Source organism: Myotis davidii, unplaced genomic scaffold, assembly GCF_000327345.1.
Source record: "Myotis davidii unplaced genomic scaffold, ASM32734v1 scaffold684, whole genome shotgun sequence".
In the NCBI taxonomy this organism is placed as follows: Eukaryota; Metazoa; Chordata; class Mammalia; order Chiroptera; family Vespertilionidae; genus Myotis; species Myotis davidii.
Window position 1 is genome coordinate 1,029,013 of NW_006295564.1, and position 23,780 is coordinate 1,052,792.

Below are 23,780 nucleotides of genomic sequence, written 5' to 3' on the forward strand. Positions count from 1 at the left end.
CCTTCTGCTTGGGCCCAGAATCCGGCTTTTTCCTTCCGACCACCCTCTCCACAGCCCTCACCAGCCCCGGCCGAGCCGCACCTGGAGATGCTCCTGAAAACGAATTGGCAGAATCTGGGCCATGGCGCTGTCGGGGGTATGGGCTCCTCCTGTCACTGGGGCTGCGGGGCAGCGGCTGCCCGGACTCTCCAAGGGAGAGGAGGAGAAAGGGGAGGGGGTAGGCTGGGCTCAGCAAGATACTCTCCGGGGACGCAGGAAACTGGCAGACAGACGAGAGCTCGGGTCGGGGGCGGAGGCTCCAGGGTCCGGGACAGCCGCAATGGCGGAACCGGGCGCAGCGCAGACTCCGGAAACGGCTGAGCCCTGCGGAGGGATCCCGGCGACAGAACTCCGCCCCAGTCACCTCACCCCCTCCGTCCGATGTACCCCTCCACGGAGCGCCGCGGCACAACGGGCGCAGGAATTCGGGACGCAGTGCGTTCCGGCCTCGCTGACCGCTGCGGCAGGAGGGGAACTAGGGGAAGAGAGGGACTACTTTTTTGGACTCATCACTTTCCCAATCTCCTGCTGCTTTTCCCTCCCTCCTCCTCTCCCTCCCATTTTTTTTTTGCATTTTGCCACATCATGCGACTAGAGGCGGACGACGTCACTTCCGTTGGCACTGTGGGCCCCACCCACGTACTTCCGGGTGCACGTGATGCTGGCTGGGAAGGTCGGCTGATGGCTCTCAGCAGACGGGACGTCCCGGGTTCTAGGGAAATGTGGCGCCTCCCGGGAATGCGGTGTCTGCCGGGCCGCCTGGAGGGTTGGGGGTGCCGCTCCCTTCCCCTGTGGGCCCTGCTTATTTAAACCGACTCCCTCAGGAAGAGGACGAAGCGTGGGCGCCTGGGCCCGGCCTCCCGCCCGCTCGGTGACTCAGGGAAACGGCCTCCCTGCGGCGCGCTGCTCTGGCAGCTGGCTGCGGCCCTCCGCCCCCGCCTAGTTGAACGTAGTGGGTGTTTTCTTACCTCCCGGGGAGGGGGACGAGCGGGGCTCAAGTCCTCCCGGCCCCTAGGAGCGCCCTCCGGCGGGGGCAGCGGACGCTGGGTTCTCACTGGCACTAGCAGGCCCCCCGGGGGCTGCTTAAGGCATTGGCTCACCGGGCGGCGAAGGCCGTTTCCGGGTACCTCCAGCTGGCCTGGTGGTAGCTTTTCCAAACGTTTCTGCGGACATTTTGGCGGACAAGTATGTCGGTCTAGCTTAGTAATAAATGTGTCTGATGGTAAAGGATTTGAGTACCCTAAGTACGCGGAAAAATTGGACCAAAATTGCAGCAGGAGGATTTTTTTTTTGCCACAGCAAGTCATTAATGAGTCAGATTGAGGTAATTGGGTTAAGAGTGGTTTGTGAAACCTTCAGGTTCTTCCTGGGTGTGACGAATGTACCCTCTCGGAGAAAGGTATTATCTACCGGTGGGACCACCTCCGCCTTTGCTTGTAAATGAGCGATGTTCGGGGACCTTCGCGTTGAAAAGCTGGAGTGTGTGTCGTGCCTTTTAACAGCATTAACGTAGCTAAGGGATTCATGATCGACTAATAACCTTCCCGGTACTTTCTTGCTAAATTATGAGCTGTAATATGTCATAATAGCACAAGTACAATAGAAGACGAAAGAATTTAGCTCTGTGCTTCTCACCTTTATCAGAGGTGATTATTTCCCCTCCACCCACCCCCCCCCAAAAAAAAGGTCTTGAGGAAAAACTCAACTATACAGTGATTATGCTTTAGTGCCCTTTCCAGTTAAACATAAACCCCTATTGGGTATACAGTGATTTTGTTTGTTAAGCAGTTTTGCCTGGAAAGTTTGCTTAATCATTTAATTGCTTTTAATGTTTTCCCCAAAATATATATCATACACTAAGGATGAGAGAAGACTCTTGGGCAGGTAAGAACGTAGAGAATGTTCCGCAAAGACAAGACTTGCCTCCATGTCATAAGAGTGAATATTTATGTTTGGCAAAATCTCGTTTTGTTAAACCAAATACTTGAAGATGTTCTGTATTCTGCAACATCTGAAATGACCTTTCTAACACCAAGTTTAATAGTAGCTGCTTTCAATCCTTTCTGGAAGTAGACAAAATCTAAATTTAAAATCGAAAGCTGTTTTATTATAGTAAAAGCACTAGCTTAAGTAACATTTTCCAATCGGAGAATCTGGGATACAAGAGTTCTATCATGAACAAGCCACGGAAATTTTCTTTATTAATAACTGTCTTGCATTTTCATACAGACCTATGATTTTTAAGTACATTCAGAATCCCTAAAGCAGCTGATTTTGGCTTGGATATTTGGTGTGGACTATCTAAAAGTGTGCTGAGGTTCTGCAAAAGGGACTTGCTGTGTCATCGTACACAGAAATCTAATCAATATATTTTTCTCAAATCATTTGGAGAGAAGAAAAATAGATGACAATATACCAGCTCATTTGAACAGTATATCCTTCAAATCAGTAAATTCAAAACTTTAACCATTTGTATGCCATAAGCGTCTATAGACGCAAGCGGCAGACCTTTTTAAATTAAATTCAAAGTATCGTGGCAGATAAATTTGGTCCAGCCCGGCTGGTGTTGCTCGGTGCTTGAGCATCAACCCATGCACCAGTAGGTCACAGGTTCAATTCCCAGTCAAGGCACATGCCCAGGTTGCAAGTCGATCCCCAGTAGGGAGCGTGCAGGAGGCAGCCAATCAGTGTTTCTCTCATTGATGTTCCTCTCCCTTCCTCTCTAAAAATCAATAAAAAACTTTTTTTGAAAATTGGTCCAGATGATAAAAATTAAACCAAACCTCTGGCTTTTAAAAGGTCAATAATCTTGGCTGAGAACGAGAGCTTTTTATGGTAGTAATGCTTTTGCTAAGGGTGTAGAAGCAGGGCGGGGGTGGGGGTTTGGAGGGGTAGGGGGGTAGGGGGTAGGGAGACTGCCAATCCTTGGTTTAGAAGCCCCCTAAGGCTGAGTCACTGTTAACAGTTACCTGAGCAGTAACTGAACTACTGTTTTAAGGCACTACCTTAAGTTAGAGAAGATAACCTAATAAATCAGGAAACAAATGCTGGGTTTATTTTTTTCCCCCTATAATAGTCTTTTAATAAGACTAGTGCTATAAAAATGTATATTATCCTGGCTTTGGGTTTCAGAAAATATTTTAGTAAGGTAGCTGTGTTTATAAAATAAATGGTCAAGTTCTTTCCATGTGAAGCTATTTTTTAGCAATAGTGTTCAATAGTATAGGGTGACAGCAAATACCATTAGCAAAAACTGCATTGGTCATCTGCTATTTTGAGGAGTGCTAGTTTCTCAAAACCTATACAAGAAAACTTTACTGTGCCCATACTTTATATTTTATGCCGGTAACTATGATATATACATGAGTATCTCCAACAAGAATGACAACTCAGCCCTAGGCGGTTTGGCTCAGTGGACAGAGCTTCAGCCTATAGACTGAAGAGTCCCAGGTTTGATTCTGGTCAAGGGAACATGCCGGAGTTGCAGGCTTGATCCATCCCCAATAGGGGTTCCTGCAGGATGCAGTTGATCAATGATTCTCATCATTGATGTTTCTATCTCTCCCTCTTCCTTCCTCTCTGAAATCAATAAAAATATATTTTTAATAAAAGAATGAGACCTCAGAAAAACTTTTTATTATAGAAGATTCCTCTGTAGTTGTTCATTTTCAAGCAGCCCCAGAATTAACTTGACCTTTTAAAAATGGCATGAGCTAGTTGCATTGCAAAAGCCAGCCACAAAGGCAGTTCTCAAACATTGAGATTAAAGCAGACTTTAAACCTAACCCATTATACCTAACAAATATTTAAAATTCAGATTTTATTGAAACCAAACAGGATATACTTTAGCTTTACCCAGGTAAGATAACTGGTTTTGACCTTTAAACAGCAGCTTTGGAACATCTCGGACCCCTCCCCCACCCCCCCAAGCAGGAGTAAATAAAGAGCAGCACACATCAAACGCCCAGTAAGTGGCTCAGGTATTACTCGACAGTGCCTGTACAAAGCACTGATGATAGGCAAAACTCACCCAAAAAGAAACATAAGGCAAGAAAAAAATTTTTTTTCATAGTGTTTTTTAGAATGAAATGGATCTGAACTTATACTTAATAATCACTCACTCAGGCTTGTCCTAAACCTAATTTATACAGACAAATTTTATAATGTATCATGGATGGCAATAAGATCTAGTGAATCTTTATTCTGTGTCAGGATTGAGCATGTTCCAAGTGAACAGCCCTATGGGAATATCTGGATTCCAGTCATACTATATAGTCCCCATGTTTTCTAAAGGTTAAATTAGATCCCCACAAAGGAATGAAGTGGCTCAAAACAGTACCTTAAAGTCACCTTAGGAAAGTTGGTTCAAATATAGTGATACCAGGGCATTCAGAAAAACCCAGTTGTAACCCTGCAGAACAATAGAGTCAGATGCCACACCACAACATATAAAAAAAAATTGGAAGCAGCTTGAAAGTGAAGGGGCAATGAGAGGCTCAAAGGTGTGAGAATGACTGTTATGGGCTAATTTTTTCACCTTTCTAAATATGTAGAACTGTCTCGTCACTTCCTAGAGTTTTTACTGTCTCCAAAGCAAGGCATGACCCATAAACATGTTCTCTCAGCAGTCTTAAAATACAGGGATAGTTCTACCAGTAGCAATGTACATACAGACTTAGCATAGTAAACTTTTCCTCAGAACAGAATGGTTAAGGACTGTGATTTGGTAAACAAAGTTTTGGTAAATTCAATAACAGTTTCAGGCACGTATGGGAGGCAACCAATTGATGTTTTTTTCATATCAATGTTTCTCAAATCAATAAAAACATATTTTTGAGAATTTTTAAAAGGGGGTGGGGGGCTCAGGTTCATCATTGTGTAGTTTTTGTATGATTCTGCAAATGTAGCCTAATCTGAGTATGTACCAAATTTAGGACACACTAGAAATTGCTTTTTTAAAAATGCCTTACCTCAATGTGTCATGTGGTAAAAGTGGATTATGTAAAATGAACCAAAAACCTGGTTATTTTTCCTGGTTGCTCTTATTCCAAATAATTGTGACTTTAATGTTGTACAGTATACAACCATACAACTACTATTCCGTCCATAACACTACAGTAATGAAAAATATGTAGCATTCATGAACCTACCTCATACTTAATGATTTAAATTTTATTTTTCTTTCCTGAGCCAACACTGTTAGCACCTAATCTCTTCAAGTTAGATATGCCAGCCACTCAAAGCTTTCATAGGGTGAAAATAAAAACCTGATAAAGGCAGCCCTTAACCATCTCTGTATTTTCAGACTAGTTAAAATATAGATGAGTTACATTCCTCATTGAGGGCTTAAAAACTGCCATTTCTTAAGGAACAGGGATTAAATGGAGTGGCAGATGGGCACACAATGGCAGTTTTTAAGCGCTGCACACTACAAAAGGATAACCCCAGTCCAACCTGAGTTTCGTATTTTTCTACCTGCAAGACTGAGTGGCAAATTATTCTTCATTTGACCTGCTTAGTGTTATCCCAGATTACAGACTAGAAACTGCAAAATCCTTTTTTTTAAAAAGCCCTTCTTGTCCTAACCGGTTTGGCTCAGTGGATAGAGCATCAGCCTGCGGACTGAAAGGTCTCAGGTTCGATTCCGGTCAAGGGCATGTACCTTGCTTGCGGGCACATCCCCAGTAGGAGATGTTCCACCATTTGATTTCTTTTCCCAGCCACAAAATTGTCTCCTTCTTGTTGTAGTCCAAGTCCTACTTTTCCTTAAAAACTCAGTTTAAAATCTCTTTACCCTACTTCTTAAGCTAGTAACGTTTACAGACTATACCACCTATTTATTTTGAAGCCTAGACTAACTTAGGTTGTTAACAATCATACCTGGAATGAGCACAACAATCATTTATAAATACCACTATATATAAAAAGCACCAAACTGGGTGCCAGGTTATATTTTGGGTTAACCCATCACATTTCCTACTTTTTAGCTGAGGACCAAGTAAAATCAGGTTAAGAAACATATGAAGGTTTTATCTGAACAAGTAATGTGATTTTCTTTGAAATTTTTTTAAAAGCTTCACAAGAAAGTTTTGTATTATTCATATTTTAAGGTTAAAGAAACAACTAACAAATCATAGAGATTATTTTGAAAATCTTTGGGAGAATAAATTTTAACTTACTGATTTATGTTATGCTCAATCCCATCAGCTCTGCTTTGAAGAAAAAGTAAAAACCAGAAGAGTCACAGATATTTCACGAAATTAAGATCTTTTCTTGTAAATAGTAATGGAAATATTTTCTTTCAAATGAAATCATTTTAATTAGACTAGGTATGTGAAAAGTTGCTCCCCTGGATTAGAGTGCAAGTGTTTAAAAAAAATAGACTATTTCCTGACGTGAAAATTGTATGAAATTAAAATTTCATTGTCCATAAATAAAGTTTTATTAGAACACAGACATATCCATTTCTTTATGTATTATCCATGACTGCTTTTATACTACAACAACAGAGTAGTTGCAACAAAGACTGTATGGCCCGAAAGCTTAAAATACTTACTATCTGGCCTTATCAAATTCAAATGAGTCTTTTATTTCCTGTACACAATTTGAATATAAGACTTGAATATTTAAATATGTAAGTTAACATAATAATGAGGCACCTGTTTTGGTCTATCAATAAAAGAATATTAGGAACTACAAGGCTACAGTAAGACAGGCACTTTATTACATTGCTGTTAGGAATGTAAACTGGTTCATTTATTCTGCAAAGCATCAGGAGTCTCAAAGATCACTGTCACGCACGCTGTATAGAATTCAACCATAAGAACATAACACAATTTATTCAACCATTTTCCTATTGATAGCCATATGCACTGTTCCATATTTTACTATTAGAAACAATGCCATACATAACATTTTTATAAATTAACTGATGTTAAATCTATGGGAGTTACATTTTATGAGGACTAGAGTATTTTATATAATCTCTGAGTTCCTAGGATATAAATCTCAAGGTGGATTTTCTGGGTCACAGGTTAAGCACATCTTCAACTTTACTACGTATTACCAAAAATGTTCTCTAAAAAAAAGAACAATTTATTCTATGTCAACACTTTTCAGGCATATTATTGTTGCCAATCTGATGAAAAAGAATGGCATCTGTTATTTTCAACTGCATTTCCCTAATTACTAGGAAGATTTAGGAACTTATTCATTGACCGTTCACATTTCTTCTTTTATGAAATGGCAGACCAGATCCTTTGCCCAATTTTCTATGATAACATTTGTCTTCATTTGTTTTGGTTCATTTAGTAATTTAAAGGTGAATCCTCTATATTCTTTTAAAAACAAACTTCTTCATAACCACTACCTTTCCTCCAAGGCTCCTTTCACCTTCTCAACTAGATCCAGTATTATTCCTCTCAAAGAAATACTGTAAATTCCTCTTATGGACACCACTGCCACAAATACACCTTAAAGCTGTAATGATGTCACTACCCTCCAATAAATTCATATATAGCACAAAAATGTCCAAATTCCATAGTATGGCTTTCAAAGCCTTCCATATAATCTGTCCTCGACCAACATTTTCAGCCTGTAACTCCTATATATACTCTATGCACCAAACAAACTGGACTATTTGCCATCTCTCTCAAATATCCCCTTAGCTTTCTAATTCTCTGTCCTGAGCTATGCTCTCTAGCATCCATCTGTTTATCAGACATTCTTCTTCAAGGAAAGCTCTTCCTTACAATATAACAAATAAATATAGCAAAGAATTGGGGGGGGATCACCATTTTGTAACCATAGAAATAAACTGATTCAGGCAAGAATCATCAGTTGATGCTAAATCCAAAAGGTGATAATTTATGAGGAACAGGCTATTTCAAAGTATCCCTCCTCCAAATTAATTACTGAAAGAAATTTAAAAAACACCCTAACCAAAATATCAATAAGGGGCAAATACCATGTGCCTCCAAATTTGATGTTTTAAGAGAAACGCAAATTGAGAACATTCTATAAAATAACTAGTCTGTATTATTTTAAAATGTCAAAATGTTATTTGAAAATGTCCAATGCAACAAAAGAAAAAGGAAAAGATTGATAAATGTAAAAGACAAAGACTAAGGACCTTTTCCAGATTAAAAGAGATTAAATATAATACTTGATTCCTGACTAAATCCTGAATTAGGAAAACATAAAGAACATTATTAGGAGAACTAATGAAATTTCGGAATGGACTATAGATTTAGAACATGTGCTTAACTTACTGAATGTGTGCTTAATTTACAGAAATAAAAGAGCTTTTATTCTAAGAATCCACATACACCCCTACCACATCGAAGGAATGCACCAATACATAAACCTGACAAGGGGAACTGATAGGACTAACATGCTGAAACACTAGAGGGCACTTAAGATGAAAATAAACAAATAATGTGGGGAATGTTCATAGAAACCGTCACCACTTACCTTACTTCAAGAACAAACACATGGATTTGGGTCCTCATGTGATTTTTCAATAAAGACTTCAAGTCTCTAATATTGACAAAAAACTAACTGCATAAGTGTTAGTTACCAATAAACAATTTAGATTCTTAGTCTTTACCAAAAATTCTAAAAACACACATTATACTGCCTTTTGAATTTTAAATAAACTAATAGCTTTATTCAACAAACATTGAGTGAATACTATGTGCAAAGCAGTGTGCTAGGTGCCATGAAAGATACAAAGATGAAAAAGACAGTTCCTGCCCACAAAGAGCATATAATCTAGTGGGAGAAAGACAAATACACAAATAACTAGAATACAAGACAGTAAACAATAGAGTGGGCAGGTGTTGAATATGGCCTGAGTGTGATATTGGCCTCAAGGTTCCAATTTGAAACACTGGTGATGTAATGTTGGCTGCTTTGAAAATCCCATTTCAAAACAGCATACTAGATGTTTAAATGGTCCTACCCAAGCAGCTGGAGGCAAGAGAGTAGGCCAGGTAGAAACACTGTCACAACTGTTTGAAACACTGTCACAACTTACATACATGATGCTGATGCAAGTATGTAGAGTGAGTTACAAAAAGAATATATATATATAAGGCTATAGCTACTGTTTTAAACAATATACTTTTATATAAAAAGGAATTTATATAATCCCAGAAAAATCAATTTCAGGATTAATATTAATTCAACAAAGAATACTTCCATGGGCAATTTTCTTATTTACTAGTTAAGTCTTTTCTCTAAATATCTATAAAGCTCTTTAGCAATTAAACAGACATCTAAATATTGCTGAATAAAAACCTCTTATGTTCAGCCTTCTGAAGGAAATGGTCACATACCTGATAGCCTGATATAATACTATTCTAATAGCAAAAGAAGGCCTTAAAGAGATTTAAGGAAAATAATTTTTAATGCTTCAATGCAAATGGAACACACTGATTACATAAAATTCAATGTTCTTTGAAAATATCTCAACAGCATTTGATACTAGTTAAGGCCAGCAAAATTGAAGTGAGAAAAATATCACATGTATTGTCTTTCATTGGTTTCATATATCATTGCCTATGACTATGGCAACCCAATCTTCTCTGAAAATTGCATCCATTAGTATTAATGAGTTTGATTTGCTTCTCGCCCATATGCTAAAAACAACTGCTGACCACTTCATCTTGGTAGTGCTGTCTTACATAAATGGTGGTAGAAGCACATTTCTTGGCTGCTTTTCCTACTTCCTGAATTGGAGGGTTCACTGCTTAGCCTGTTCCCTTCAGTGTGTCACTGTGATCCTGGGACCTCTGCTGCTTTCTCTCAAGGAAACGAGCTCGTGCATCTGATATGGATTTATCGTCATTTCTCCTTTGCATTTTCTTTAGGACTTCTTTTGATATTCCATCTGAAAATATTACAAATTAATACAGTAAAACTTGAATTTTGAGATTCAGTGCTAGAAAGGTTAAGAGAAAGAGATGCCCTGATTTTTCAATGTTTAGGTAAAATTAAATTAAATTTTGCCCTTTCAAAAAAACCCAATATAGTCTATGGCTAAAAAACAAGAGCATGGAGGCCGAAGCAGTCAGAAAAACTGGCCCTATTCAAGCATTTATACACTACAGTTATACACTGCAACAAAACGTCTAGTGTCTAATGTTACTAAAAAGTCTATTCTATCATCTTGGGCAAATTCCTCACCATTTCATTTCTCGGTGATGTTAAATAAGGATAATATAACTTGTTCCATCAATCAGCCTCAGAAAGCTTTACTGAAAAGCTTTTTGTATGTGTGAACTAAGTAAGAATTAAGCTTTCTGTCCTAGTTCAGTACCACACTGTTTATGCCTCCCAATTAGGAGCCTAACATTTCACGGAAAAATAAAAAAAAAGATGTTCTGAGGAAATAACTCACAAAATTTTATAAACCAAATAAAAATAATAAAGTACTACTGGGAAGCAGTATGGCATAATAGCTAAGAGTAAGGACCATAGAATTAGGTTACTTGATTCAGAATCCAGATTCACCAATTATGAGCTATGGGATTTTTAGCAAAGTATTGTACACTGCTAAGTACTTCTTCATATATAAAGTGGGGACATTTACTTACTTTATATGTTATTATGAAAATTCCCCAATGGGGTAATGCAAGCTTTTAGCATATGATAAAAACTCATATATTCTTATTAACAATGCTATTGGACAGAGGGGTTTTAAAAAAACAAGATTTACTGGAAGCAAAGAAGGAAGTCAAAATAACGAAGTCTGAGACTAATGATAATTCTTTGCTTTCTGAGTAGATAAAGCCAGAATGTAAGTCCTATAACAATATTTCTGTAATTACATAAGAATTTGGACATTTATGTTTCCTGGACTATATAACCAGAACAAGTGATATACTCACCCTTTAGATGTTTTACGTTTTCCTTATTTGTCCATCTCCTTCTTGCATCTTCTCTTGCTTCATGTCGGGCCACGCTGCTCAAGTCTTGTGCATTAAATTCATGCAATTTGGGTAATAAGTCTCTCACCCATTCATAGCGAATTGGACACACAATTCTTGCGTAGACTTTGGTGGTAACTAATACCTCATGAAAAATGATCCATTCAAGTTTGGTTTCCTGTTCGTGAAGCTATACAAAAGAACTCACTTAGAGATAACTCAATAAACTGCCTTATTCTACATTAGACTAACCAAATACTATTAGCCCAAACTCTTCTGAATTAATCCCTATATGCTTCAATCAGGATAGAGACCAACTCAATACCTTTACAGCTTTATGTAACATAGTTCTATTATAAACTTAACCTCAAAGCAAAAAGTAGACGACATCTGTATATCACTTAATCTTACACCTTTATAAATTTCTTCTCTTTATTAAAAATAAGATACTTACTGCTGAGGAAGGATGAATGTGAACTGGGCTCCCACGCCCATCCATTGTGCAAAACGTTCTCCCAACAGATCTAAAAACAAAACAAACAAAAAAAGGATAAAGACACTGACAGTACAACAAAGACATCAGTAGGGCACTGAGTCAATGAATAGTTATATGTTCTGCTACATAGAGTACCATAAACAGAGGTTTAAGTTTATTCAACTGTCACTATTACTTCTCTACCAATTCATGTTAAACTATGTATGATACAACCGAGTCATTTAAGTATAAACACTTTTGGTTAACAAGTAGTAATATTAACAATAATATTTGTGTATTTTTTAAAAACATTTTTTATTTATTTCAGAGAGGATGGGAGAGGGAGAGAGAGACAGAGACATCAATGATGAGAGAGAATCTTTGATTGGTTGCCTCCTCCATGGCCCCCACTGGGGATCTAGCCTGAAACCCAGGCATGTGCTGACAGGGAATCAAACCATGACCTCCTGGTTCATAGGTCAACGCTCAATCACTGAGCCAAACAGGCCGGGTAATAGTATTGTATTTGTGCTTTAGACTTTCCAAAATACTTTCATAATAAAGGCTCAAAACAACCTGAGTTTTGAGAGCCAATCACTTTAAGGTCAAAAGTGAGATTTCAAAAAAAGTTAGCTAGCCTTCTAAAGGTCACAGAGCTAATGTATGGTAAAAGCAAGTCCCAATCATAGGTCTTCTGACTTAAACACAGTGTTATTTATATCTCTTTTTAAAGATATAAATTATTTTCAGTATCCTAAAATCTGATAATTAGAACATTTCATGAATTTTTCTAATTCATGTTCTTAATTTCAAATTCTTATCCTCTTCTACACTTTCTTACATAAATCTTATTCCAAAAACTTGTCAATATAACAGCCCTAGGTCAATTGTCATTACAATTTATTTCCTATACTACATTATATGTATTGCTATTATAACCCAGATCAGACAGCATTTTAATTATTTTAAATATCTGTATAGTACAGTGTATATTTATACAGTACAAAAATATTTTTTACTTGAACCATTTTGAGAATTAGTTGCCAACTTTATGCCCCATCATCCCCAAATACCTGAGTTTGCATTCCCTATAACCAAGGACATTCATCTACACAATCATAATACATCCAACAAAACCAGGGAATTAACACTAATATATTCCTAACATTTAATCCTCAGCTCCCACTGAAGTTTTATCAAATGTTCTAGTATCATTTATAGCAAAAGGATCTAGTTCAGAAATCATGTATTGCTTTTACTTTTAATGTCTTGTTAATCTCCTTCATTCTGGAACACTTCCCCAGTCTTTCTCTGACCTTCATAATCCTGACACTTTTAAAGATTATAGGCTAATTATAATTAATGTGCGTTTGTTTGTTTCAGAATGATTAGATTCAGGTTATGCATCTTTGGCAGGAATATCACAGAAGTGACACTGTGTTTCTATTATATCCTATCAGGAAAACATGATTTTGACTTGTTTCATAAATAATAATGTTCACTTTGATTGTTTGACTTGGGTAGTATCTGCCAGGCCTTTCCACTGAAAAATTACTTTTTCCTTTGTAATTAATAAGAATTTTATAGAGAGATGCTCAACTATACAAATAATTCCATTTGTCATTAAACTTTTATTAATTTACTAATTTATATGACTATAGACCCATGACTTCACATTTTATTCAGTGGGTTATATCATCCATTACTTTCATTTATTTTGATGCTCAAAATGTTCCATATTTGATCAGTTGGAACCTATTCAAGCTGGCTCCTGTGTACTTCTGACATGGCCTCAACCTTCACTGATCACTTCTTTGCTCACTGGCAAAATAAGATGTCCTAGGCTCATCTTGTGTTCTCCTGGCCCTATTTCTCCATAGATGCGCAAGTCCATCATGTAGCAGATGGTTTTTTCCAAGTCAAGATCTGGGCATTATGGTGTCATTGCTCCCAGTCCATCTCAGAGATAGGGTACATATGTATATAAGTATTTACACGCATACAAATACATATTTTATATATATTCACAGCAACATCCATTTTTATTTCCCTATCTATCCATCCAGCTATTTTAAAAAACAAAAGTTCACAATGATATCCTGAAGATCCAACCAACACCACAGAGCTCATTCTCATTTTCTCCCTTTCAGTACTTCCAACTCCTTTCACCATTATTAATATATTTATGTGCTCAATTTCTCTGTATACAGTGAATCTCCCATCACCAACACTGTTATCCCTTTCCTTACAAAAATGCCCTCCTCACTCTAACACTCAATACTGAAAAATTCCCATGTGAGTGCTTTCTCCATCCTGCTCAAGCCCTCGCACTCCACACCAACCTACCCTTTAGGGATGTCATCCTCAAACTTTTGGCTTTCACACCCCACACAGAGCAACGCCTCTGTAAAAAAAAAGCCTTGTCACTCTGCTAAGGCACTGATACCCATGCTGGACAGCTGTCCTTCAGACTCCCCTACTGCCCCACTCAAGTTCCAGTATCCCACTCTGAGCCACTGCAACTTTCCCTGCACAAATCACAATTATGAAAAGGGTCACTGTAATAGCTGATCATAATCACAGAACTTAAATCAAATCATCAATCTTTAATATTAAATAGTTCAATATTGTAGTCAAATATACTAGCATTTCTTTACCCATCTCCCAAGCTCATATTGCTTACCTTCGAGCTACATTTTTGAAATAGCCTGCACAAAGACATCTTCGAAGTACTTCATGTTTAGGGCCTTCAAACGTCTCTCTTGGAAAATCACTTTGCTATAGAAAGAATATAGAAAATATATACACACACACACACACACACACACACATATATACACACACACACACATTCACACAGACATATATATACACACACACAATGGTAAATCTCATAGAACAATTTAAAATATTCTTTTATTTTGAAAAATCCACATTTCTAAAAATTCTGTTTCTGGCCAATATGGAGTAAGAGGGACCAGATTTACTCTTCTGCTTGAAACAACCAAAATAGGGACTTTCAAAATACTGTACATATACCAAGTGATAAGGAATAATGATCTCCAAGAAATAAAGGAAGAGTCTCAAAAAAGATGAACCCAAATGGGCCCATACCAAGACACATCATAATTAAAGTGGCAAAGGTTAAAGACAAAGAGAGAATCTTAAAAGCAGCAAGAGAAAGTCAGTTACCTTAAAGAGAGCTCCCATAAGACTGTCAGCTAATTTCTCAACAGAAACATTTCAGGCCAGAAGGGACTGGCATGAAATATTCAAAGTGATGAAAAACAAGGGCCTACAACTAAGGCTATTTTTCCCAACAAGACTATCATTTAAAATTGAAGGATAAATAACAAGCTTCCCAGACAAAACAACAACAACAAAAGCTAAAAGAATTCGTTACCACCAAACCAGTATTAGAAGAAATGTTAAAAGGCCCTGGCTGGGTGGCTCGGTTAGTTGGAGCTTTGTCCCATACGCCACAAGGTTGCAAATTTGATTCCCAGTCAGGGCACATATTTAGGTTTTGAGTTTGATCCCAGGTTGGGGTATATACAGGAGGCAACTGATTGATGTTCTCTCTCACATTAAGGTTTCTCCCCCGCCCCCAAAAATCAATTAACACACACACACACACACACACACACACACACATACACACACATCCTTGGGTGAAGATTAAAAAAAAATGTTAAAGAATAAAATGGCAATAAATACATACCTTCCAATAATTACTTTAATTAAATGTAAATGGCTAAAATGCTCCAATCCAAAAACATAGGGTAGCTGAATGGATAAGAAAACAAGACCCATATATATGCTCTCTAGAAGAGACCCACCTCAGAACAAAATATACAGAATAAAAGTAAAAGGATGGTAAAGGTATTTCTTGCAAATGAAAATGAAAAAAAACAAAACTGGGATAGCAATACTTAATATGTGACCAAACAGACTTTAAAACGAAGGATATAGTAAGAGACAAAGAAGGATAGTTCATAAGATAAAGGGAGCAATACAACAAGATATAATTTTACTTACCAATGTCACCAACAAATCATTAAAAATAAAATTAAGGGAAATAAATTAAGTAAACCCAACAACCACCCCAGCATTGTCAGCCTTGAAAGAGATTCTGGATCAAGGTGCAGAGAAGGAAAAACCCAAGTGGAATCCGGAAAACTCCCTGAGTTAAAGAGACAGAGCTGAGAATACAGGAAGACCAAAACGACTGGAGTTCACAGGCAGAGTTCAGGAGAGAAGAGACCTTCATAGAGAACTCCAGAGATCTGTGTTCAGCTGAGTGCTGATTAGCACATGAACGTGAGGAAACTAACCAAGGCCAGGTAAAGGACCTCCTAGAAGGATAAGAGGTTACAATGCTTGGTGCTCACACACGGTTAGGAATGGCGCCTGTTACAAGCCAGACTAGAACATCTCATAATTTATATGGTTTTGGTAACTCAGAGGGTCTTGTCCAAATGCTACTCAAGAAAAAAAGCAATCACCTGTTTAAGCTTCCTGATTAGGTCTCGAAGTTGAGCTTCAACACGAAATGCAGAAAATAAGCACCTCCAATGAATCCAATGTTTTTGGCACCAGGAAGCTGGAGCTCCACTGAAAAACAAAAATAACAGTATCTTGAGAATATCTTCTATAAGTGAAAGACAGTCTAACATCCGCATTTCTATTACAAAACTAGAAACCCAAAAGCAACTGTCAGCTCTTTTATGAGATATATCTAATTACTGAAAAAGCACGTTAGCCCTAGCCAGTTTGGCTCAGTGGATAGAGTGTTGGCCTGTGGACTGAAGGGTCCTGAGTTTGATTCTGGTCAAGGGCATGTATCTCAGTTGTAGGCTCAATCCCCAGTGTGGGCTGTGCAGGAGGCAGCCAATCGATGATATTCCTCTCTCATCGATGTTTCTATCTCTCTACACCTCTCTCCCTCCCTCTTTTTCTAAAAAAAAAAAAAAAAGAAAAAGAAAAGAAAAAGCACTTTGAGGAATTTGAAAAAAAATTAAATGTGGGTGCCTCTGAATGAATTAAAAATTCTTTATAAATGGATAATTTATACACATATGCTCTAACAAATAGCCAATCTTTTTCTCATCTAAGCTACTTATATAGAACCAAAATTCTATGAGGTCATCTTCAGGAAAGGTTCAGGGAGAGAAAAAACACACTAATATTCTATATAATAAAAGGGTAATATGCAAATTGACTCTAACGGCAGAATGACCGGTCACTATGATGCGCACTGACCACCACGGGGCAGACGCTCAACAGGAGCTGCCCCCTGGTGGTCAGTGTGCTTCCACAGGGGGAGCTCCGCTCAGCCAGAAGCCAGCTCATGGCTGGCCAGCACAGTGGTGGTGGTGGGAGCCTCTCCTGCTTCTGCCACAGCAGTAATGATGTCTGACTAACGGCTTAGGCCTGCTCCCCTAGGGCTCCCAGGCTGCCAGAGGGATGTCAGACTGCCAGCTTAGGCCCGATCCCCTGGGGAGCAGGTGACACCTGGCAGGTGGACATCCCCCAAGGGGTTCCGGACAGGGGTTGCCTAAGACCATCCTGCATATTAGATATTTACATTACGATTCATAACAGTAACAACATTACAGTTATGAAGTAGCAACAAAAATAATTTTATGGTTGGGTCACAACATGAGGAACTGTATTTAAAGGGCCAGAAAATTGAGAACCAGTGGTCTAAAGTCACATAGTAAGTACATATTGGAGCTATAATTCAAACCGACAATTTCCAGTACAGACAACTCACATACCTTGATTTGCACTGCTCAAAAATGACAGCTAAAGTTGCAAAGTCATTAAATCCTCCAGCTTTAGCTGCCAGTTCTCGATGTCTCTGTTCTGCTTCCTTCTGATACTCTGGATCAACTAAAAGACAGTTGCAGAGGCAATTTAGTTCCATTTTATATCAAGTGTCTACATTCACTTTGTTTATTCAAGTTCATTAAAATTTGTCTCACCCTCTGGGGTGGAGTAAGGTAGATCTCTATTACCTTTTCAAGGGGGCTCTAATTACTCCCACAACTCCTCTTTCTCTTTTAACCACACTTTGGAGATGTTATCAGATATAGCAACATTACTTCTCCCAATCAATTTGCTTTTAAAATAGTATTTAATACACGTATTTATTTTTTAATTCACTTTTATCATAAGAGTAACCCATGCTCACAGTAAAAAAAATTACATAAAAGTTCAAGGTTCTCCATTTTGTCACATTACCCACAAATCAATCCTCAAGGCTAACCACTGTTAATTATTTAATGTGTGTTCTTCAAGATATTTTCTATGCATATACAAGGATATGTATATAGTGATTTATTTTAACATAAATAGGATATATGTTCTGAAACTTCCTTTATTTATTTAATAAAGGCTTCATGTCAGTGCAAATGGAATTATTCATTCTCAAAAACATCCACCTTGTATTCCCCAGGAATGTAAGAAACATAACACAATTTAACCAGTCCTTATTTATTCAATTCACAATTATGAACAATTAGACAGAAAGGTCAAATATGCAGAACTAAACTACTACAAACTTTTTACTTTTCTTTTTTAACTTCATATTGAGGTATAACATGCATTCAGAAAACTACACAGGTCATAAGTGTACAGCTCAATGAATGTTCACAAACATACCACACTAATGTACTACTCAATACCTCGATCAACACACAGAATCACCAATGCCCCAGAAGCCCTCTTTTTGCCATTTTCTAATAACAACCTGTACCCCTCCACAAAGGTAACATGTCCTAACTTCTAACCCCAAAGAAGGTTTTGGCCTGTTTTTAAACTTTGTATAAATATACTTTATGTGTCGTGTTTCTTTTGCTCAATATTTCATTTTTGCGACTTACCTGTTATTGACTGACTGGATCGCACTTGGGACTGATGTCTACCACGGCCCAAGTTCCCCACATAACACTTCACCCAGGCTAATTTTCCTTCAGAGTTCAATTTCTCAGACTTCCCAAGGATCCTTCCTTCATTGTACCACATCATACCACAATTCCTATTCCTTCAGTACACCCATCACAGCTACATTTACCAAAGGCACCAAGTTGCCTGCTTCTAGGAAGCAGCACTTGTATAGACTACACTATGAATCTCCATAGCAGCAGTTCCTGGTATTAGGAGGAAAGTAATCTGACTAAAGAAAATGCTCCGGAAGATATAGTCTTCCATCCTGCCCTGGCAGTGTTCTCAGTGGATAGAGCACCGGCCTACATACCAAAGGATCTCAGGTTGGATCACCGGTCAGGGCACGTGCAGGAGGCAACCAATTGATGTGTCCCTCTCACATAAATGTTCTCTCTCTCTCTCTCTCTCTCTCTTTCTAACTATCTATCTCTATCTCTGTCTCTCTGTCTCTCTCTCTCCCACATCCCTCCTCCCTTCCACTCTCTCTAAAAATCAATGGAAAAAATATCCTCAGGTGAGGATTAACAACAACAAATATAAATATATATATATAAATAAAGTCTTCCATCCCAGGCTTTATGTAGTTTCTGCCTGTTACCTAAGGAGCAATTGAAGAAAGCAGCTAGAGACAATAGGAGAGAGGATATAGTAAAGTTAGAGTCCGTATCACACACAGTTTGTACAGTCTAGCAAGTTTATCCTCCGACTACACAAAAGTTGGACTATCCATCTTTACTTAACCAGTAGACTTGTCATTTTCTTTAATTTATTATCTTTCCCCATATGAAATTCTATGATCAGTTTTATCTCATGCAAATAGGTAGATGCTACTGAGGCAAAAACTATAAATAAAAAGCTAAAGCAGCAAAACAAGGCTATATCAGCAAAACTCCCTTTGGGAAGATAATTCAGTATTTTTCTATATAGCTATAAATCAGAAAACAAAACTATTACACAGAAAAGGTTTCAACAACAGTCCTCAGAGATGAAGTGGGGAAATATCACATACAAATAAAGTACCCTTTACTTCTAAAAATATCACAATTAAAATAAAAACTTTAAAACCAACCCAATGTTATTTTAAATTTGTTCTATTTTAAGGCTAAGTTGTTTACCACCAATAAGCTATTCACCACCTAAAAGCCCTCTCTCCACTGTCTGATTTCTAAAGCAATACAGTGGGGCCTCGACTTACGAGTGTCCCAACTAACGAGTTTTTTGAGATACCAGCTGTCTCTTGGTTAATTTTTTGCATTGAGTTGACAGAGTAATTTGAGTTAACGAGCCCCTTAACGAGCTCGGTCTTGGAACGAATTAAACTCATAAGTCAAGGCCCCACTGTATATATAATAGCAAACACTGTAATACAGTTTACTACAGCAAAAAAAAAAAAAAGGTTACGAAAAACGTTGACAATATCATCATTTTGATATTTAAAATCTTTATTCAATGTTAGATCTAAGAAAACTAGCCAGTTTTACCAATAGGTATGTAATAAATTGAATTAGGTAATCTATGATGACTAAGAACCAAGCCAGAAAGGATTGCTTAACACGTTAGGCACCCAGCCTGTTTTGTCTTCCAGACGGAAAGTATAGTGTCAGTCACCCGTGACTGACTGGGTGCTTAACGTGTTAACCTTTAAAGACTATAAATGCTCTTAGAAAGCAGCTGGAAAGGCAATACACACTTTGAATATAACAAGAGTCAGCAAGTCACATGCTCAAAAACGGAAGATGCTTTCTGCAGCAACTCAAGATCTTGAAATTTCAGGTTTAAAAATCAAGACTAGGTCATATATGTGTACATTTCTTTACGTTTGAATAAGAAACTGATAGTAGTCGTTGCCTTTAGGAATCAGACCTGGGACATGTTTAGGAGAGGACGACTTACTTTTCACCTCATTTCTTTTGTAGTGTTTGAATTTTTAACTATATAATATGTTGGAAATGGTGGTGTGAAGAGTTAGGCAGAACCTCCCTCCCAGAGAAACATCAATTAAACTAGTCAAATTATCCATGTCTCTGGAGATTGACTGAATCTGTGGAATTCAGCAAGAACAGTTGGAAGTATCGCATCCAAATAGCTAATATAGTCATCCCCCCACAGCTTTGTGTGAAGAACTAATTCTGAGGGCTTGGCAGCCCTAAAGTGGTACCATTTCTCTCACCCCGTTTCTCCTCTGTACAGAGGATCCGGCTGAACAGCTAATGAATGGGGGAACAGCTAATGCCAGTGCAGCCCCCCATTTCCTTACAGCTCTGTAGTGTAGAAGATCTGTTCCACTGAGTTCAGTGGCTGAGTGGTAGCTCCCACAACTCCCAGTTTCCTAAAGCTGTTCAGGTACTTTAGAATTAAAAAAAAAAAATTTTGGCAACCAGTGTGTCCACAGATCCCATCTAGTTAGCCTTTGTACTGAGTGGTAAAAGAAGTTCCCACCCGCTCCCACCCCAAGCTTCTGCTCCAGGAAGATGTAGGCAGGGCAGACAGCGAAGAGCAGGTTCCCCATTACCCCCCAAAACCTGTAAGTAAATACTGAACTCCAGTTGTATAGGGTGGCCTTCCACAATGGTATAGCTTAGTTCTGGAACTACTTTTGTATATTCTAAGGACAATGGACAATTTAAATATGGACTCTGGACTAGATAATAGCACTGTATCGATGTTAAATTTCCTCATTTTGATAACTTGACTTTGGTTAAATAAGATATTACCCTTGTTCTTAGTAAATATACAAGTAAATATTTTGTGGTAAAAGTACAATCTCTCCAATTTACTTTCAAATGATTCAGAATAAGAAAATGTATATTTATAAGTATATATGTATATATACATATACAAAGAATAAGCAAATGCAGCAAAATGTTAAAATCTGCTGAAATTAGATAAAAGGTATAAAGGACTTTCTTTCATTTTTTTTTTAATTGATGTTTTTAGAGAAAGAGGGAGAGAGATACCTCAATTTGTTGTTCCACTTATTTATGCATTCATTGATTGATTCTTGTATGTGCCCTGACCACAGATCAAACCCACAACCTTGGTGTATCAGGCTAATGCTCTAACCAACTGAGTTACCAGGCCAAGGCCTGTCATATTCCTTCAACAGTTCTATAAGTTCAAAGTTATATTACAAAATGTTACCAAGAAAAAAAGAAGGCTAATACCAGACTGGTTTCATCTATTTAAACTAGAGGCCCGGTGAATGAAATTCATGCACGGGTGTGGTCCCTGGGCCTGGTCAGTCATAGAAGGCGAGTGTCTGGTGTGGAAGGGCAGGTCCCAGCTGACCTCTGGGCCCTGGGCAGCACCAGGGCCCCTGGGCCTCTGCGCCTCCCCCCTCCAGGTGAGTCACAGCACCCGAGTCCCCATGTGGAGATGTGGTGAGCGCGGCCAGACGCCGCGGGGCCAGGGCACAGTGTGAGCCTCTGGGCCACCCAGTGGCACCGCACGGAACCCGGCTGGCCTCGCAGACCGGCTCCTGTGTGAACCCACAGGAAGCCTGAGCTGTTCCTGCAGTCCCAGCAGCTGCGGTCCAGCTCATCCAGAAGACGCTGCACCACACGGGTGCAGGGCAGGCTCCTCGTGGGCGCCTGGCACCTGAGCGCGGGGGAGGTTAGCAGGGGGAGTTAGAGTGAGGTCGGTGGATCCACCACATTCTCACTGCACCTCTGTCCCCATCACCCCCGCCCCCAGGTAGCCACCAAGAGGTCGCATGGTGTAGCCGACATCTGCCCTGTTCCTCGCCACCCCCTGGTGGTCAGCACACGTCATAGCGAGCAGTTGAACTCCGGTGGAGGGGAAAGATTGCATGTTAGACTTTTTTATATAGGATATCCCAACAAGGAAAAACATTTCCTTTTTCTGGCCTTTACAAGACTATTAGAATTGGATCACCTTAATCCAAATCCCTAGTTTTACAAATGAAAATCTGTGATTCCACTAGAAGAAAGCAAAGCTGACATGTGACAAACTAAGCTGTGTCCCATGATGACACACCAGGAAAAGAAACAAGCAGAAGTTTAAAGACATGAAAACCTCAAAACAATCCTCTGAGGGTACAAGGGCTAAACTACCTTCTTTTGATGCTTGGGAAAAAAAGGTTAATATATTACTAATGTACTATACAACAGGGCAAAGGTTCACCATACTATCTTCCCTTACCAATGAAAGAAAATTAACTCTCCCCCCAGGAACATCACATACTCCCTATTTTAAACAACTAAGTTAAAGAATAACAAAATGAAAAAACCATTTGTCCTCAGTTTCATGTCCTACAGGGCTAGGTATATGGTAATCAAAAAATGGTCAATGAGCCCAGCCGATGTGGCTCAGTGGTTGAGCATTGACTCATGCACCAAGAAGTCTTTGGTTGGATTCTGGTCAGAGCACATGCCTGGGCTGCAGACACAATCCCCAGTAGGGAGAGTAGAGGAGGCAGCCAATAAATGTTTCTCAGTCATTGATGTTTCTATCTCTATCTCTCTCCCTCTCCCTTCCTCTCTAAAATCAATAAAAGCATTTTTTTCAGTGACAGTAAACACACAATACAATAAACAGATGATATATTATAGAATTGTACACTTGAAACTCATATAATTTTATTAACCAAAGTCACCCCTATAAATGCAATATAAATTTTTAAATAATAAAAATAAATAAATGCTCTGAAATACTGGAGATCTAAATAAATGGAGAAATATTCCATGCACACGGATAGGGAGACAATACTGTCAAGATGTCAGTTTTTTCCAACTTGATCTATAGATTCAATACATCCCAATTAAAGTCCTAGCAAGTTATTTCGTGAGTATCAACAACCTGATTTTAAAGTTTATATACAAAGGGAAAAGACTCAGTATAGCCAAAACAGGGAGAGAGTAAAGTCAGAAACTGACCCATACAAATACAAGCAAATGATCTTTAACAAAGGAGCAGAAGCATTTTAAGGGAGAAAAGATAGTCTTTTGAACAAATGGAGCTGGAACAAATGGACATCCAACTTCCAGAAGATAACATAGAAGAAAATCTACATGACCTTAGGTATGGTGATGACTTTTTAGATAAAACACCAAAGGCATAACCCCATGCAAGAAATAATTCATCAGCTGAATATCATTAATATTAAAAATTCCGCTCAGCAAAAGATAATGTCAAGAAAACAAGATGACAAGCCACAGACTAGGAGAAATATTTGCAAAAAACATATCTGATAAAGCACAGTCATCCTAAATATCCTATATAATAAAAGAGAAAAATGGTAATTGGCGTACGACGATACCCTTTACATTGGCTAATCAGGGCTATATGCAAATTAACTGCCAACTCAGATGGCAGTTAACTGACAATAAAATGGCGGTTAATTTGCATACGTAGGCACAATGCAG

At 38.5% G+C, this 23,780-nt stretch overlaps 2 protein-coding genes across 5 annotated transcripts in view; both read right to left on the minus strand.

Moving 5' to 3' along the window:
• Positions 1-558, minus strand: part of CLTC (clathrin heavy chain) — a 64,571-nt gene extending 64,013 nt beyond the window's left edge. The window contains exon 1 of one of the 4 annotated variants that reach the window (XM_006770243.2): positions 82-558. In XM_006770243.2, coding sequence (XP_006770306.1) covers positions 82-123 — 42 coding nt within the window. In that variant the 5' untranslated portion in view covers positions 124-558. The remainder of the gene's footprint in view (positions 1-81) is intronic. The other 3 variants (XM_006770240.2, XM_006770241.2, XM_006770242.2) reach the window with 3 other exon arrangements.
• Positions 559-6,861: 6,303 nt separating this feature from the next.
• Positions 6,862-23,780, minus strand: part of DHX40 (DEAH-box helicase 40) — a 38,345-nt gene continuing 21,426 nt past the window's right edge. The window contains exons 13-18 of the mRNA XM_006770244.2: positions 17,226-17,340; positions 15,951-16,059; positions 14,129-14,223; positions 11,425-11,494; positions 10,932-11,160; positions 6,862-9,931 (exon numbers count right to left, since the gene is read on the minus strand). Coding sequence (XP_006770307.1) covers positions 9,792-9,931; positions 10,932-11,160; positions 11,425-11,494; positions 14,129-14,223; positions 15,951-16,059; positions 17,226-17,340 — 758 coding nt within the window. The 3' untranslated portion in view covers positions 6,862-9,791. The remainder of the gene's footprint in view (positions 9,932-10,931; positions 11,161-11,424; positions 11,495-14,128; positions 14,224-15,950; positions 16,060-17,225; positions 17,341-23,780) is intronic.